The following is a 19,086-nucleotide window of genomic DNA, read 5'->3' as shown; positions in this document are numbered from 1 at the left end:
GAGCGGCATAATGGGGTTGTGTCATCAAGCTTCTAGAATTGTGCTGTAGGTGTTTGTAGAGCAAGTGCAGGTAGGACAGCGGGCAAAGGTGAACGCCCCTTATTGGAGCAGAAGTTAGTGGTATTTTTAATGCTAATTAGATTTCTGTGGTGAAGAGAGGGCAGCACTGGATGGATACTGAATTGAAGGGACAGAGTGAAGGGAGGGAACTGTGCAGAGAGAAAAGCATGGACAGTGTGGAGTCCATAGTTTGAGGAGTGACAGTGTGGCAGTTATAGTTCATAACAGAGGACAGTGTGGATGCAATATTTTATGTATCATAAAAAGCAATGTGTGTGTGTGTGTGTGTGTGTGTGTGTGTCATATTTTGTGCAGGAAACACTAGGGACGCAGATCATGAAGATTTGCTGCTGGCAGCTTCCTTTGTGCTTGATGGGAGACAAGTTTGGTTCAGATAAGGCTGCAGGCTATGGAAGCACATTTAGGCCATGCAGGCTGCTCACAGTAGCACGAGCAACTTGTGGCCGGGCGCTGTTATGTTGCAAAACTTTTTCTGGGATACTTTGGAGAAATGGCCGTACCATCAGTTACATGACCAAATCAATGTAACATCGAGCAGTTAGTATACCTGGATTGAATATTATCAGGAACCAGCTACCACACATTAAACCACCCCACATCATAATCCTGGGAGTAGGATCGGTGTGACATACCCTTGTGAGAAGGTCTCTACATAGCGTTGCCCATGTGGTCTCCTAACCAAATCTCCAGCTATCACTGCATCAAAGACAAAAGCAAGACTTTTCACTGACGAGGGTAGACCTCTTTCCAGCCATGCTGTGCACCATGATAGCTTTCGAAAATGGTGGGATCAATGGCACACCGATCCTACTCTTGGGATTATTTTGTGAGGTGGCATAATAATCAGTAGTTAGTGTACCTGGAATGAAGACTAGTGGAGTCTAACAGCTCAGCCTTACATTGATTTGATCATGTTGCACATGCTACTGTGAGAAGCCTCCGTGACCTGAATGTGCTACCATGGCCTGCAGCATCTCCAAACTTGTTGCTAGTTCAGCACATCTGGGATGTCAATATGCGGCAATTGCAAAGTGAGCTGCCAGCAGTGGATCTTGATGATTTATGTGTCCAAGTGCATTCGTCGTGGCCAAACATTCCCCAAACACCCATTAATAACCTTATTGATAGCATGCCAAAACGTGTAAGTGCGTGCATGTCAGCGCGTGGTGCTCATACTCGATAACGAACAAACAGATGTTTTAAAAGTGCATTTTTTTCATCATTTATATACATCTAAAAAAATAGCAGCACTCCTAACTGGGTGTAAAACTCCTCAGAGGAAACTGACAAAGCTTTCTATCAAAGATATAACAATCCAAAAAAGGATCCTTACTTTTTCACTATTTTGAATGAGCTGCCTCCTTTTTTGGATTATAATATATAATGTGTGTGTTTCTGTGTTTATATATAAGTCTGTATATATCTAGGAGATTATATATATATATATATATATATATATATATATATATATATATATATATACATATATACATACACACACACACACGCAGTTAGGTCCATATATATTTGGACAGAGACAACATTTTTCTAATTTTGGTTCTAGACATTACCACAATGAATTTTAAACAAAACAATTCAGATGCAATTGAAGTTCAGACTTTCAGCTTTCATTTGAGGGTATCCACATTAAAATTGGATGAAGGGTTTAGGAGTTTCAGCTAACTAAAGAAAAACGAGTGGCCATCATTACTTTAAGAAATGAAGGTCAGTCAGTGCGAAAAATTGGGAAAACTTTGAAAGTGTCCCCAAGTGCAGTTGCAAAAACCATCAAGTGCTACAAAGAAACTGGCTCACATGAGGACCGCCCCAGGAAAGGAAGACCAAGAGTCACCTCTGCTTCTGAGGATAAGTTTATCCGAGTCACCAGCCTCAGAAATCGCAGGTTAACAGCAGCTCAGATTAGAGACCAGGTCAATGCCACACAGAGTTCTAGCAGCAGACACATCTCTACAACAACTGTTAAGAGGAGACTGTGCAGCAGACCTTCATGGTAAAATAGCTGCTAGGAAACCACTGCTAAGGACAGGCAACAAGCAGAAGAGACTTGTTTGGGCTAAAGAACACAAGGAATGGCCATTAGACCAGTGGAAATCTGTGCTTTGGTCTGATGAGTCCAAATTTGAGATCTTTGGTTCCAACCACCGTGTCTTTATGCGACGCAGAAAAGGTGAACGGATAGACTCTACATGCCTGGTTCCCACCGTGAAGCATGGAGGAGGAGGTGTGATGGTGCTTTGCTGGTGACACTGTTGGGGATTTATTCAAAATTGAAGGCATACTGAACCAGCATGGCTACCACAGCATCTTGCAGCGGCATGCTATTCCATCCGGTTTGTGCTTAGTTGGACCATCATTTATTTTTCAACAGGACAATGACCCCAAACACACCTCCAGGCTGTGTAAGGGATATTTGACCAAGAAGGAGAGTGATGGGGTGCTACGCCAGATGACCTGGCCTCCACAGTCACCAGACCTAAACCCAATCGAGATGGTTTGGGTGAGCTGGACCGCAGAGTGAAGGCAAAAGGGCCAACAAGTGCTAAGTATCTCTGGGAACTCCTTCAAGATTGTTGGAAGACCATTTCCGGTGACTACCTCTTGAAGCTCATCAAAAAAATGCCAAGAGTGTGCAAAGCAGTCATCAAAGCAAAAGGTGGCTACTTTGAAGAACCTAGAATATAAGACATATTTTCAGTTGTTTCACACTTTTTTGTTAAGTATATAATTCCACATATGTTAATTCATAGTTTTGATGCCTTCAGTGTGAATGTACAATTTTCATAGTTATGAAAATACAGAAAAATCTTTAAATGAGAAGGTGTGTCCAAACTTTCAGTCTGTACTATATATATATATATAGGGAACAATCAAATAACACATCCTAGATCTGAATGAATGAAGTCTTCTCATTGAATACTTTGTTCTGTACAAAGTTGAATGTGCTGACAACAAAATCACACAAAAATAATCAATGGAAATCAAATTTATTAACCAATGGAAGCCTGGATTTGGAGTCACCCCCAAAGTTAAAGTGGAAAAACACACTACAGGCTGATCCAACTTTGATGTAATGTCCTTAAAACAAGTCAAAATGAGGCTAAGTATTGTGTGTGGCCTCTACATGCCTGTATGACCTCCCTACAATGCCTGGGCATGCTCCTGATGAGGTTGCGGATGGTCTCCTCCCAGACCTGAACTAAAGCATCCGCCAACTCCTGGACAGTCTGTGGTGCAACGTGACGTTGGTGGATGGAGCGAGACATGATGTCCCAGATGTGCTCAATCGGATTCAGGTCTGGGAAACGGTCGGGCCAGTCCATAGCTTCAATGCCTTCATCTTGCAGGACTGTTGACACACTCCAGCCACATGAGGTCTGGCATTGTCCTGCATTAGGAGGAACCCAGGGCCAACCGTACCAGAATATGGTCTCACAAGGGGTCTGAGGATCTCATCTCGGTACCTAATGGCAGTCAGGCTACCTCTGGCGAGCACATGGAGGGCTGTGCGGCCCTCCAAAGAAATGCCACCCCACACCATTACTGACTCACTGCCAAACCAGTCATGCTGAAGGATGTTGCAGGCAGCAGATCGCTCTCCACGGCGTCTCCAGACTCTGTCACGTCTGTCACATGTGCTCAGTGTGAACCTGCTTTCATCTGTGGAGAGCACAGGACGCCAGTGGCGACTTTGCCAATCCTGGTGTTCTGTGGCAGATGCCCAGCGTCCTGCACGGTGTTGGGCTGTGGGCACAACCCCCATCTGTGGACGTCGGGCCCTCATACCACCCTCATGGAGTCGGTTTCTAACCGTTTGGGCAGACACATGCACATTTGTGGCCTGCTGAAGGTCATTTTGCAGGGCTCTGGCAGTGCTCCTCCTGTTCCTCCTTGTACAAAGGCGGAGGTAGCGGTCCTGCTGCTGGGTTGTTGCCCTCCCACGGCCCCCTCCACATCTCCTGGTGTACTGACCTGTCTCCTGTAGCACCTCCAGCTACTGGACACTACGCTGACAGACACGGCAAACCTTCTTGAGACCGCTTGCATTGATGTGCCATCCTGGATGAGCTGCACTACCTGAGTATCTTCTGTGGGTTGTAGAGTCCATCTCATGCTACCACGAGTGTCAAAGCACAACCAACATTCAAAAGTGACCAAAGCATCAGCCAGAAAGCATTGGTACTGAGATGTGGTCTGTGGTCCGCACCTGCAGAACCACTCCTTTATTGAGGGTGTCTTGTGAATTGCCAATAATTTCCATCTATTGTCTATTCCATTTGCACAACAGCATGTGAAATTGATTGTCAATCAGTGTTGCTTCCTAAGTGGACAGTTTTATTTCACAGAAGTTTGATTTACTTGGAGTTATATTCTGTTGTTTAAGTGTTCCCTTTATTTTTTTGAGCAGTGTATATATAACACAGAAACACACATTGAAAAAAAAACACTGTATAGAACATCAACAGGCAGCTTAAGCCCCCGTCACACTAAGCGAGATCGCTGCTGAGTCACAAGTTTTGTGACGCAACAGTGACCTCAGCAGCGATCTAGTTACGTTTGACACTTAGCAGCGACCAGGCGCCTGCTGTGAGATCGCTGGTCGTGTCGGAATGGTCTGGACATTTCTTTGATCGTTGAAGCCGCGCTGGGTAGCCTGCATCGGTGTGTTTGACACCTTACCAACGACCTTGTTAACGACCCAGACACAGAAACACATAGGCGTGCATTTGCGTTGCATCGTTATACAGATCGTTACGGGTCGCCGCATCGTTGGGAAGATCTGACTGTTTGACATCTCACCAGCGACCACATAGCGACGCAGCATCGATCCCTGACAGGTCGTATCGTTGTCGGGATCGCTGTAGAGTCGCTTAGTGTGACGGGGCCTTTACTGCTGTCTCTTTAAACACATAGTACACTTTTGAGCTCTAGTGATTTATTAGAATGTGTAAAATTTCAGTTTGCTGACCTGAGCTAGTCAATTTGTCAGCATGCTATTTCATAGCTCTTAGAGTAAAATGATTAAAAAGTAAACATCATTTATAATCTCAGTAGATAAATTGCACTTTTAATAAACTATACAATAAATACAGAAATCTGCAATGAGAGACTTGAGACTCACAGTTCAAATAAAATTTCAGTTTTACTCTGGGAAATCAACATCAGAAAGTACATGTCCATCTTTGAGCTTTTGATTTCTTAAACAATTGTAGTGCAGACTGTTGGATTCACAGTGGCATGTTATAGAAGAGAGCAATCCTTTACCCTACACACTTCTGTTCATATTCAATGCAGTGATATATTGCCAAAACTTGAAATTTTCCATTTTTTACAGCCTGGGGGGTGGGGTAAATAAATAAAAGGCTTAATATTTATATATAAATTACTCATTGTTCATAAATATGTTTTTCTTTCGGATAAAATGAGATGTGGATGATGAAAGAAAGGTCAGAAGTTTTCTTTTTTTTTTTGTTTATAACAGAATATTAAAAATGAATTAAAATAAATTTTGGAGGATGAGGGTTTATATTAAATGAGATTTATAATTAGAATGTAAAATGTAGTATATTATTAACAAAGCAAAATTCCTTTAATTTGGCATCATCCAGACAGTACTATATCTGCGTCATGGAGAATTGGGTACCGATTCCATCATATTTCACAGAAGAATGCCACGCATGCTATGCTTATTATACTGTCATATTGGACACCTTATGATAAATCTGAAACTCCATTATACAGGGTAACCATAATGCAAATGTGAACAGAATTGCTAGTTAGGCCAAAGCTGTGTGAATGCACCCAGTACACAAGACATAGAACCCAATGGGTTCATATTATAGTTTTTTTGTGCCTTAGGCCATATTCACATTGCGCTTTACCCTCATGTCAGTGACTCCATTGGAGATTACATTTGAAGCCGTGGAAAACGGGATTAAGGCCATTGACTGTAGTGATGTGTGTTCCGTCAGACATAATTTTTGGCAGTATCCGCCAATGAGGTGGGCCACTCTTGGACCAGAAGTAGAGATAGAACTCACAGCTCTGCTATCTATTTTATAGATTTATTTTGTTTTAGATCTACTACATGTCTGGTTATTTCAGAACATATAATAATCTCGCACATGTTCTGTTACAGCCATGTTCAATGAATTAATTGATGCCATATTAAATGAATTTTATTGCATTTGTTCACTGTTAATTTTAATAGAACAGATTCAATATAAGATTTTGGCACATGGGTCAATGTCATCTGCTTTTAATGCCTTTTTTTTTTTAGGAGCAAGTCAATAGACATTGAAATAGGTACATTATTTAAGAAATGTACAGAACGGCACAGCATACTCTCTTACACTTGTAAGACATGAAACCATGTGCATAAAAATATTAAATCTCATTTTATTTGCTAAGTGTGTTTTAGTGAACTCATGTGTGGCACTTAATGACCCCCATGTGCATAAGTCCTTAGGAAGAGATGGAAAATTGGTCCCCAGAAATGCTACATTTGAGGTACTACTACATCAATGGTACTAAAGCAGCAATTGGAAACGGTCCTTGCGTGATGATTTAAAAAAAAAAAAAAAAATTCTGTCATTTTTTTTAAGACCCTATTTGAGCAAAGTCATCTGATTATGAACCTATCGAGATAAATAACATATTTACATTGGCTAGAGTTATTTAGATGGTGCATGAGCAGAAAAAGCTTCTATAACAAAAGTACCACTGCAGGATGAAGTTGGTGCATACAAGCTGTTAGTACCAAGGATTATGAGTTCAAAAGACTATATAAATGATCAAAAAGAAATTTATTGTTGAAGAAATGAAGCAACCCGGGGCTTAACAAGTCCCTTGGGCAAAGTAGTCAATGTGCCTATAAATTCATATATTTTTTTCTTTTTTGGGTCAATTAATGTTTTATGGTCACGTTAATTTAAACAAAGTTGTCCACTATCTTTATATTGATGAACTATCCTCAATATCAGACAGGTAGGGGTCCGACGTCCCCACCGATCAGTTATCACGTCTGATACTAGCTGGATGGAAACAGTGTATGGTGCCGAATAGCACAACTCCATGCACTGTTAGTGGCTGCTGCTTAGTACTGCAGATCAGCTCCTACTCTCTTCAATAGGAGCTGATCTGCAGCAACCAGCCACAGCCACTAAACACTGTGTGTGTATAGCTAGGACGTTCAGTTTCGTATAATTTTTACATCCGGCTGCAGCCAGAGGTGATAACAGTTGATCGTGGAGTGTGTCAGATGTTGGATCTCCACCAATCGTTTTTTGATGTCCTATCCTTAGGATGTGTTATCAATATAAAAGTAATGAACAACCTCTTTATCAGAATGACTGTTGAAACCAAATACAGGTGCTCGGTGCATTATGGCGGGGCAAACTATTTACATACACCTTCCCACCTGCTTGTTTTCCATCTATCTCCGCCCCTACTCTCCTTTGACAGCTCTGATTTGATAGAGCCAAAGAAGGGTGGAGATAGATAAAATTCAAGCAGATGGGAAAGTGCATTTAAATGATTGGCCCCACCATGGTGCACCGAGCGCCTGTACTTGGTTTCAACAGTCATTCTGTGCTGACAGAGTCCCTTTAAAAGAACAAAAAAGTGGCTCCTGGAAAAGTCATTTGGTGGCTGAATAATCAATGATCAAATATTTATCTGGTGAATTATCTTTCCACTAACATTTTAGTTGATATTGGTCTTTAGAGTTGTTCAATGTGGCTATACATATTTAATTACACCAGACAAGTAATGGGTATATCAGGGCATATAGACATCATAGATGGTGGTGGGTACGCCCTTTGAGCCAGGAGAGCTATATTACACATTTGGCCATTTAATTTGCTACTACATTCCCCCTGGGGTGGAGATCCAACCCCTTTAAATAGGTATTATAATGAAGACAACCCCTTTTCAAAAGGAAGCCATGAATTCCCTTGTGTTTGGCTTCACTTGCCCCTTAATATCAGCTATCACAGAGGGACGCTGCAGTTGCACAGATACAGATGAATGGCTGATCATGTCATGGATGGAATTGTTGTATTCACCAGAGTAGGAGCTTCTGCACTCAGATACAAAGCTGCTTTTACAGAGTAACATTTTTTTCCACTTTAATAAGGATGTGGGATGCAAAAATGACTGAAATCTACAATCCTTAAAATATTCCCATTATGGACTATGCATACACAGTGGGAAAACTGGTGACCGGTGGGTGTAAAAATATTTAAATCCCAATAGAGAGCCAAATTCACAGATTAGGTTGGTAAGCACCACTACCATCTTAATTCCTTCTTGACCACTAGCATACAACGACTGAAAATAAAAAATATATATGAATAAGAAACATAAAAGTGAATAGTATTAATAGTATTAAGTCTATTTTCAAGCATAGATAGCATGGGATATGAGGAAATGTTTTCAGTATTTTTGTATAGCAGCCAACAAGTAAATTATACAATAATATCACACTACAAAAATTATATTCAAGTTTTCAAATTTTTTTTCTTTTTTTCTTTTTAATTGTAACTTTGTGTGTATTTTAAATATCCTCCTGCATTCGCTGTTCACTTCTACATTTTTACTAGTGCAAGTAATGTACTAACAGAAGAAAAGAAATTCACGTTAACAATTTTTGTTTAATTATCCCATTTTCTGCCAAATAATGACAGAAACAATTTTCTTTTAAATCAGTTATGTGACATTGTTAAGATTATATAGATTTTTTTTTTATTTCGGATAATACATATTTTTTTTTTTATTATTTTTTAGAGCAAGAGAAATGTTTTTTTTTTTTTTTTTTTCATTTGTTTCCAAAATAGCAGCAACTATGAAGCTTTCACCCTCATTCACATTCTTTGCACATATTCCTGTTGTTACATTTTGAATTTACAGGGTAAAAAGAATCACAGATCCAGTGGAAACATAGTAAAATGTCACAATAAACTGTATAAATAAATTAATCCTTTCACTGCCACACCTGAAAGGCATTGTGGGTAAGTTAGGCAGCTGAATTAGTTAAAAAAAAAATCAATTAGGTCTGTAGAAAGATAATGATCTAGCCACTTTTTTTCACTGAGAACTATTGTTTTTTTTTACAAATTTAGTTTTAATGAAATAAGATAACTATTTGAATCTAGGACTAGGTCATTATCTTCCTAATCTCCTGGGGTTAGTTGGCTTCGCCTTGTTCTTTAATCCATGCCCTTGGAAATGGAGGTATTGAAATCACACTTATGAAAAATAGATATGAAAGAACAGCATTGAAAAATTACACAAAAGCGTACTTCTGTTGAATGCACTTTCTGGATTTAGTATTAAATTGGCTGTTTTCCTGTTCAAGAGAATATCCGTATACTAGGACTAGTTGTATGAATGCAACAAGGTTAATTTCTAAAAATATCTGTATGGTCTTGTATGTGAGATCCCATAAATATATTTATCACATCCATGTAAAATCCATATATTTTGGCTGAACTGGATGACAACCTTATGCGTATGGGGACCTTCCAACCTTTCCAATAACTACAAATTATGCATGTTGGATTTCAACATGACCGGGTTTTAGAGGAAAAAAGCCATTTTCGAAGGTGTCTAAAAGGAGATTAATTCCTCTCTCCCCATTTATAAAGGGCCTCTGTGTGCACAAAATGACTTAGTACCTTCGCTTGGTGCACCCTTGGTGTGGCCAAACGGGTCAGTGCACCTTCCCACCTACTTGCTTTTTATCCATTTCCGCCCTCCTCTTCCCTGATTAAAAGCTCTGACTTTACAGGAGCCAGAGGGGGGCAGAGATGGATGGTGCATTGAACTGTTTGGGTACGGCAAGAGCGCACAGAGCACCTGTGCTTGGTTTAATCTTTAAACAGTCATTTTGTGCTGACAGACTCTTTTTAATGTGGCAGAAGTAGCTATTAGGTAAAGCATATGAAAGGTCTGAAGAATCATATATATTATGTAATAGGAGTTACAGTAAGTGTTCAAGGCACTAATGTTCCTTTTTTTCTGGCGGATTGTAATTTTCTTAAATTAGCCTGAATTTGTCATATTTTGACGCACTTACTTTTGGCATCACTAACAGCTGAAAAAGAGAGCGACGTCTTACCAACTGTAGGGTGGCAAAACATCTGCTCATCCTTCAACTGCATGTTCCATAATTAAAGAAGTTGTCCACTTCTTTAACACTGATGACTTATCTGGTCATCAATGTCGATCAGCTGTTCCCGGTGTCAGCTGGAACTGCTCAGTTACGGAGCTGCACAGTGTCGACAGAGTGATGGCCACAGCTGGATACTGCACATCTGCCCTCTATTCATTTGAATAGGGGGCGGATGTGCAGTACCCAGCCGCAGCCACTATAGAGTTGACGGAGCTGTGCAGCTCCGTAACTAAGCAGTTCCAGCTGACACCGGGAACAACTGATTGGGAGGGGTGCCTGGTGTTGAACCCCCACCAATCAGACATTGATGACCTATCCTAAGAATAGGTCAGCAATGTTAAATTAGTGGACAACCTCTTCAAGCTCTCACTGACCTTCTCACCTAAGTGGTGAACTTTATCCATCATTTTACTATATTGGAAACTTGTTCTACCAATTGGAAAAAGTCATCATTATCTCATTCATTCATTGAGTCATGACTGCTACATTAGTCAATCTTGCAGTAGATTTTTTAAAAGGCAATATAAACCACTGAAATGTAGTATCTCATTTCAGCTTGTATTTTAGCTGAAGCTTTTTTTCCGCTAATTTCCACTGGAAGCCATTGTACCGCTCACTCGACATGTTGTGATATAGCACTTGATTACATTATTGGTCATCTCCTTAATGACTTTTCTACTGAGAACTTCCAGTGGATTATATTGCCTATGAGCACATCAAATAACCACGGTACTTGCTTTATTTAACTGCGTGTCATGTTATATCGTCCTCAGCCGTAATTATGTGTGGTCAAAACTGATTTTTAAGCACAGTAACTACATTGTGCTAGCGGATCTTGAATTGTGTTTCACCGAGTTCTGATGCAAAATGTTCAAGTAAATTCATACTGAAGTCTCCAAGGCTTAAAAATAATACGCTGACCAGGGAACGTGTAGAATGAATTAAGGATGCGCATCCAATGATTTTAGAGTGGAGACCTCGCCTATTAAAAAGTAAAGCCTTGTTTCAATGAGGTCAGGATAGTTGGCAGTGGAGGGGTTACAGAAAGATCATAAGAGAAAATGATAACAGAGAAAATAAAAAAAAAGTACCAATTCTATTATTAACCTTTACTGCTACAATGGGGAGAAATGCTGCTGCATTCACTCATTTTGAGATTTTAACCCCCCCCCCCCAAAAAAAAAAAAGAATCAAGATGTCAATGTTTGCATGAAATCAGTAATAAAATAAACCGGGTTTGCATTCAGCCAATATCTCTTTCATTGTAACGGCATAAGACATGGAATAAAGAACCTGAATTTTGGACTGAGCCATTCTCTTCAATTTACTTGCAAGATAATATAAAGTGCAGGAGCAAAGACAGCATAACCAGAGCAGAAATAATAGAAACCCTTTTGCTGCCAGGTTTCTCATTACTATGCACTCTGACTGCAAAGTAGGGAGGGATGGCTAGCTTCACCTCTGCCCTCTGCACTGTTAAAACATGCCTTCTTATGGCTAAGTAGCATTATCTAGTGTACTGAACCAGTGTTGGCCACCTTTACATAAAAAAGAGGAAAGAACTTTATCTGTAAATGGGCAGGCGGATGTGGGCATGCTGATGATCAAGAAGCCTTGGCACAGACACTGTTTCATAACCCTTGCCAAGCATCTGCTCCTTAATACAGGGTGGGTGAATGTCATTGATGAGATACTCCAAAGACTGAAGGCTACTGCTAAGAATAGAGGTATTGCAAAGGGTCTTGCTGGGGATGCTGGTTAGTCCATCTGATGGATGTACCCCAAAATCCCTGTGACCATTGGCAAGTTCCTGTGGATTGTAACAGTCACTGTTGGGTGTGACCAAGATACTGTTCCAAGGAGGGGCAAAATATTGACCAACAGAGAAATTGCCATGCATGCCAACACAGTTCAATGGGGAGGAGCTGACTTTCTCAACGGCACTAGCAAGAGTATAAGGACGTGACACTCCTGGGCAGACTTCAGGTGATTTGCTGACTGCTCCTCCTCCTCCACTGCCACTACTGTATATCCGGAGTTGCTGCTGCTGTTGTTGTTTCTGTTGCCAAATAAGATAGTCCATGCCATCCTGGTAAGATCCAGCTTTGGCTACCAATGGGGCAGATCCCAATGCCAACTCTGTGCCAGACCTACAGTCTTGTAGGACAGTGCCTGCATACGCCACAGTGCCACCGGTCATAGCAGTAAATCCACTGGTCATTCCCTGCTTAGCTGGACTGGAGTTAGTAACTACTACACCTTGACAAGCTTGGTGAGAAGCCTGAGCCTGGCACTGTTGGTTGATCTGGTAAATGATGCTTTGAATAGAAGGTAAGTTGGACTGCTGGAGTGTTAAATTTCTACCTGCTAAAGGAATGACTGAAGTTGCCACTGTTACATTGGGTGGCACTGGTGCATCCATCTGTTTATGATTTGTTAAATAACTCAATTGTCCATTGCAAGGTTGGCCTTGTGTTAAAGTGCTTGACATGGGGTAAGGAGCAACACCAACCTGTGCAGAAGAAATTTTAGTCCGTTTTCCCTCTACATTCTTTACCACACTTTTACTAGATGATTTAACAATAGCAAGAAGTCCTTGGTAGCCACTTGTGTGTATTGGGTAAGGGCTATAACGCTGGCCTGTAGTGTCGTAGCCATTTACAGTCCTATTTAGGTGCTTGTGCTGGGGAACCCTGATGTTAGTGGGGAAGATCTTGATAGTCAGTGGGCTGTTAGCTACTTTTTGTGCGTAGGCATCTAGTTCGGCTGGGCTTGGGTATCTTGTAGTCTGTACTGGTGTAGCAGTTTCACCTGAAAAAGAAGAGAGCAATGTCATTATTTTAACGTACTGTCCATTAAAAAGACAAATGGAAATACAGGCTTATCCAGACTGCAATGATTAAAGGGGTTCGCCACCCCTTTTTTTGTCTCAAAAGTTTACAGTGTAGTCAATAAAAAAGAAGAACATATCCTCATTTACTGCTTCCCTGCCACTCCTCCATACCACTGCTTGGGTACCCGCTGATCTCCTGGCTGCAGTACAAATGTGAGATTGGTATGTGAGTATATATTTTTTATGGTCTCCCCCCAAAATGACAATTAAACTGCATAAACATTTCTATAGGGGATGTCCCTATAAAACTCATACCAGACATATAAGGTTTAAATTAATATTTGCCAAAAAATCTACTTTTATTAACTATGCAAATGAGAGCGCCAAGTTGCTTCTTTGATGTCACCTATGCATTGGTGCACTGTTACACTCTCCTATTTGCATATTAAAGCCAGTCCTGTATCTTGATTGACAGCACTATGTTGGTCATAGCGAATGCCTAAAATCAGTTTGCACATTGACACTGGCGTGATCCAATGTGGCTGCAGGAGCGCTCCGACACCTGGCCCCTGTCTGTCTGCGCCCGCCACTGGATGCACCCAGAAGTGTAGCAATTTAGCGGCTTCATTCGAGGAGGATAGGGCGTTGTGATGTGCAAATGCTATCTGCTCACTTGAATGCCCTCTCCTCCTCACTGAAGCAGCTTGATCCACGGGCAAAGACAGGCAGGAGCCAAGCATCAGAAAGCGCCCGCAGCCAGTGTGTGCATGCTCACATTGACATTTGGAGCGTGCTACTGCTCTCCTCCAGTGTCAGTGTGCAAGCACAGACATGCAAACTGGTTTTATAACGTGTTTGCTCTTACCAACTGAGCACTGCCAATCAAGATAAAGGACTAGCTTTAATATGCAAATAGGAAGGAGTAAGGGTGCAAGAAGGCATAGGCCACGCCAAGGGTGCATGGAAGAGCCATCATTTGCATATTAAATAAAAGTAGATTTTCAGCAAATATTAAGTTAAAATGTCTATGCCTAGTATGATTTTTAAGGAGCTAGGTCCCCTATATAAAAGTTAATGTAGTTTAATTTTGGGGGTGACACACCTTTTAAATTAAAAATAAGGAGTGGATAATCCATTTAACTATTTCGTTTTTGTTATATTATAACGATAATTTGCCTATAGTATTCAACCATAATATATTTTGGTTGATAGATTTGGAATACAATGAGAATTAAATGGAGAAAGGAAGAGTGAAGATGGATGGATGAGATATTGAAGGCTGGATAAGTGCGGCAAAGTCCTACAGACAGCAATTAATGATGGATACATTAGGATCACAAAGTTATGTGGGGGAAATAAAAAAAAAAGTAGATTCAAAATGTAGCAAGAAAATTTACAATAGGAGGTATTGATGGTTTATTGGAAAATAGGTGATAACAGAAAGGAGAAATAAAAGCAAAAATAAAATAGGTAAATAAGCAAAGACAGACTGGAAGAACACAAACAATTAGATTGAATAAAGCCATAATAGGTATAAGCATTGCCTTAAGGCCTCATTACAGTCATTAGAAAACTTCTATCATTCAAAAAGATTAAACATTCCGCAACTATTTAAGAAAAGTGTCAAAAAATGCCAAATGTAGAATGTTCCACAATGCATTGTTAATGATTATAGCTGTAAATTATGTCTAATGTCTTGTGTCTTCAAAAAGAGAGCATTTTTGATTACTAAAAAAAAGTCCATATTTTGTGAGATGGCAGTTAATAATTTAATGACAGGGGAGGAAAGAGCTGTCAGCTCAGAACACGTTTGTCTCTATTCTTCTGTTAAAAGAGACAAAAAGAGCCTTAGAACTGTGGCACTTGGTTCCACCCAAAGTACTTGGGGAGACAAAAATGACTGAACCGCTGTCGTTAAGAATCCCCTATAATTAATGAAAAATCTGTAATTTAAAATTTAACCTATTTGAGTCCGCCAGTAAGAAAACCCTGCAATACAGGGAGGGTTAACTTAGCTCTAGTAGCTAAATATTTTCATTATTAAAATTAAAAAAGGAATCACAGCCTGCCCTCAAAAGGATTACTCCAATGCCTCATGCAGACTACCATATTATAACCTTCCGAGTTGTATGGAGCTATAATACAAGCACTCAGAAGTTAATGGACCTGTTGTACCTCTGTATACAGCCAATTTAAAAACCAAATATATTTCTCTTGGACGTCAGATGAATACCGTAAATAAAGAAAATATCTTTCATCGTCATATTAAGGAGGCATTCTCCTCCAGAAGCAATGCATAGAATATCTTACCAGATTTTCATAAAAGTATCCGTTTCTCAGGATATTCAATGATTTTAGGTTAATGCAGTAATTTTTATTGTTCCACAATACTTGGTTGCTATGTATTACAAGGCTTTATATCAGCTACTGTAATGGGCTTCACATTCTGAATTATTCTTGTATACAGGATAGACTGGATTATACATTGGAAACAGATTCGCCTTAATTGGTACATATTTCAAGCGCAGATACAAGATGGGAAAAAAATGCCTGCCGCAATAATGAAAACAAATATAAAAAGAATAGGATGAGGTTTAAATAAGAACGGATCTCGACCAAACTTCCAAAAATGAATACAGCACTTGGCTAATGTTGTCATCAGTTTTAGGAAGTCTTCTTTTGTCTTCTAACTGCTTACGATGCAAAGATGAGTGCTTATTGTTTCTTTATAATACAAGTGAGGATAAAAAGCAGCAATAACAATCTCAATCAATCTGATGATCCTTTTGAGATTCAGAAATGGTTCTGGCTTGCTGAATAAAAGCTTCTCTATTTTTTCCTAGCAACTTTTTTTTTTTATTATAAATTTATTTCCAAATTGCAATATTATCAAAAGTTTTTCAAGGTCAATTTTTTTTTATTAGTGCTACTAACTAAGATCTATAGAAATAGATCTTTTGGTATGTTACCCAAACCACTATTATAACCAGTTTCATCATTACAACAGTAAGAAAAAATAAATAAAATATATTTTGTGTTTGTCTGCATTCCCACTAATTTGTCCACTACTAGGACAACCCCTTCTCATACCCAAGCTTGGCCCCGATAAAATAAAAAAGCTTATCCTCCCCTCCAGTGCTGGCGCTGTTCCAGCGATGCCGGCACTCCCGTTCCCAGGGCTCTTGTGTGGTTGTTATGACACGTGAGTCCGGCACCTAATTAGCGCTGGCGTCACTGTCTCCGCCAACGGACAAATCGATCATCAAGAGGAAGTCCAGGCTGCGGCTTCTCTCTAACTTCCTCTTCATGTTCAATTTGTATGAAGATGGGGCCAGTGACACCAGCGCTGATTGAGCATCGGGCTCACGTGTCACCACAACTGCACGAGAGCCCGGTGAACGCAAGTGCCGACACCGCTGAAACGGCACCAGCATGAGAGGGGAGTATAAGATTTTTTATTTTATCGGTGCCAAAAATTTAGATCAAGAAGGGGTCGTCCTAGGATGTCCAGGACTTTTAATTTGATGGCCTATTGTTAGGATAAGTTATTAACATCTGATTGGTGGGCGACACCCGGCACCCCCATCAATACAGTTGACGGGATTGTGTTGTGTAGCTCCACAACTGAGCACTCCAGGCCAACGCTGACATCAGCAATTGACAGGAGTGTCGGGTGTCAGTTATTGATGGTGGATAAATAAAAGAAAAAAAAAATATTTCATCATCCAGTTCTGGCTTTGGCAAGAAAAAGGCATATGTGAATCAGAGTTTACTGTCATTTTTGTATCAATTTTGATTTTGCTTGAAATATAAGTGAATTGTTTGACCCCTGTTCATAGGCATGGTGGGTAAGGGAAAAACATTAAAGGCCAGTTTGGAATGCGCAATGCAACATGCTTGAGAATACAACCACATACTAAAATCTGATTACAAATGATAAAATACATTTATATAATAAATCGCATGTGAACATTTATATGGAATATATATTCATGAATATCACATGCATTGGATTTTTCTGTGAATTATTGGCTACTGAACAGCAATTTAAAAGTGGATGTCTCGATGTGACCACGCATACTAGGTACTGTGAATTCTGTTTTTAACACGGGTCATTAACACTGATGTATTCCCCTGTTTTAATAATCATTCATGAATGTGCGTGTGCCTTTAATAAAAAGGAATAAATACTGGTTACCTATCCCTGGTGTGCTGACTTGTGATATGACACCTAAAAACATAAATGCTGTAGTATCTTTCATTTTAACCCTTTGTTATTTTTGAATATGTTCCTGTTGATCTAGTTTTTTTTTTCATACATCTACCCTTTAGGCCAGTTTCACACGTCCATATATTTCTGGTACCGGAAAAACCGGTACCAGAGATATCTGTGTCCCCGTGTGTGTTTTACGTGTTGCATCAGTGTGCGGCCCGTGTGCTGCCTTAGGATTGCACAAACGGGCGCCTGGGAATCAGCGGTACAGTCAACGCTGTTCCCAAGCCTCATCATGGTTCCCTGCCGGCGCTGTGATCAGCACCAGCAGGGACAATGAGGGTAGTGGTAGTCTGATCTCACAGTGTCCCTGTGTTAAAATAAGAATAAAATAATAAAATCAATATACTCACCTGTCCGGAGATGTCCCCCATTGTAATCCATGCGACCACTGACACAGAGGAGCCAAGGAGATTGAGCGGCTCTGGAGATGCAGCTCAGGAGCGGTGTCTTGTCACTCACTGAGCGCATTCTCCCTGGCTCCTGTGCTGATCGGTCTCATGAATTACAGCGGGGAACACTTAGGACAGGTGAGTATATGGATTTTATCATTTTATTCTTATTTTTACACAGGGACACTGAGGGTTCAGACTACCACTACAGTCATCCTTGTCCCTGCTGGGGCTGATCACAGCACCGACAGGGAATCATGATGAGGGCAGTGCTCAGCACCCAGCGCTTGGGAACAGCGCTAACTGTAGCGCTGATTTCCAGTTGCCGGTATATGTCACACTGATGACACACGGATGTCATCCGTGTGTGTTCAGGGTGAGACACTTTTGTGGACAGTGCATCCGCAAAAAAATGGACTTGTCAGTGTGTGGAGCACAAGGACACATGGTCCGTGTAAACACACTGACATGTGCGCAGACCCATAGATTTGAATGGGTCTTTGTGTGTCAGTGTCTCTGATACGTGTGGAAACGGTCACCACTCGAACCGGAGATACTGACGTGTGAAAGAGCCCTTAGGGTATGTGCAGACATTTTTTAAGCTCAGGCAAACCCAAATTAGTTTTTCAAGCAGAAGACTATTCAGGAACACTTCGTGAGCATTTTTCCCAAAGGTTTTTTTCCACCAATGTTTTAGTGGATGGTTTTTCCATCGTTCTTATGATATCCTTTTTACTGTTGTTTTTTGTGACCTCTTTTTTTTGGTCGTTTTTTTTTTTTCTTCACTTTATTGACTAATGAAGAAACCACCATGGCTCAGTAGTTAGCACTGCAGCCTTGCAGCGCTGGGGTCCTTGATTCAAATCCCCCACAGACAAAATCTGCAAGGAGTTTGCATGTTCTCTCCGTGTTTGTGTGGGTTTCCTCCAGGTTCTCTGGTTTCCTCCCACATTCCAAAGACATACTGATGGGGAATTTAGATTGTGAGTCCTAATGGGGACAGTGATGATGATGTCCAGAAATTTCTATAGTTTTAATGGTTATATATAAGAGAGCAAAACAAATAAACCACTAGCATTTTTTAACCAAAAATGTCATACATTTTTTGAGCTTTCCCTTTGACTTGTATTGTAAAGTACATAGCTACTTCCAAATGGAAAACACCAGAAGAATGGACATGTCACTTTTAATTGCCTGGCGTTTTTAGAAACCTGAAGTGGTTAAAACATGTTCAAAAGCCTAAACATATGACCAGCAAGGCGTATTTATGCCACTGCCCCACTATCAGCATTTGGTCAGTATTTCTCAGGAGTGG

General features: G+C 40.4%; 1 protein-coding gene across 1 annotated transcript in view; it reads right to left on the bottom strand.

Annotated features, from left to right (window-relative positions):
- Positions 1–8,854: 8,854 nt before the first annotated feature.
- Positions 8,855–19,086, bottom strand: part of FAM222A (family with sequence similarity 222 member A) — a 96,986-nt gene continuing 86,754 nt past the window's right edge. Inside the window, exon 3 of the mRNA XM_073672717.1 lies at positions 8,855–13,084. Within this exon, the coding sequence (XP_073528818.1) occupies positions 11,838–13,084 (1,247 nt within the window). The 3' untranslated portion in view covers positions 8,855–11,837. The remainder of the gene's footprint in view (positions 13,085–19,086) is intronic.

This window comes from Phyllobates terribilis, unplaced genomic scaffold (genome assembly GCF_046119375.1).
Source record: "Phyllobates terribilis strain yellow unplaced genomic scaffold, ASM4611937v1 Scaffold_1__5_contigs__length_1240528914, whole genome shotgun sequence".
Classification (NCBI taxonomy): domain Eukaryota; kingdom Metazoa; phylum Chordata; class Amphibia; order Anura; family Dendrobatidae; genus Phyllobates; species Phyllobates terribilis.
This window is presented reverse-complemented; position numbering and strand designations above follow the sequence as displayed.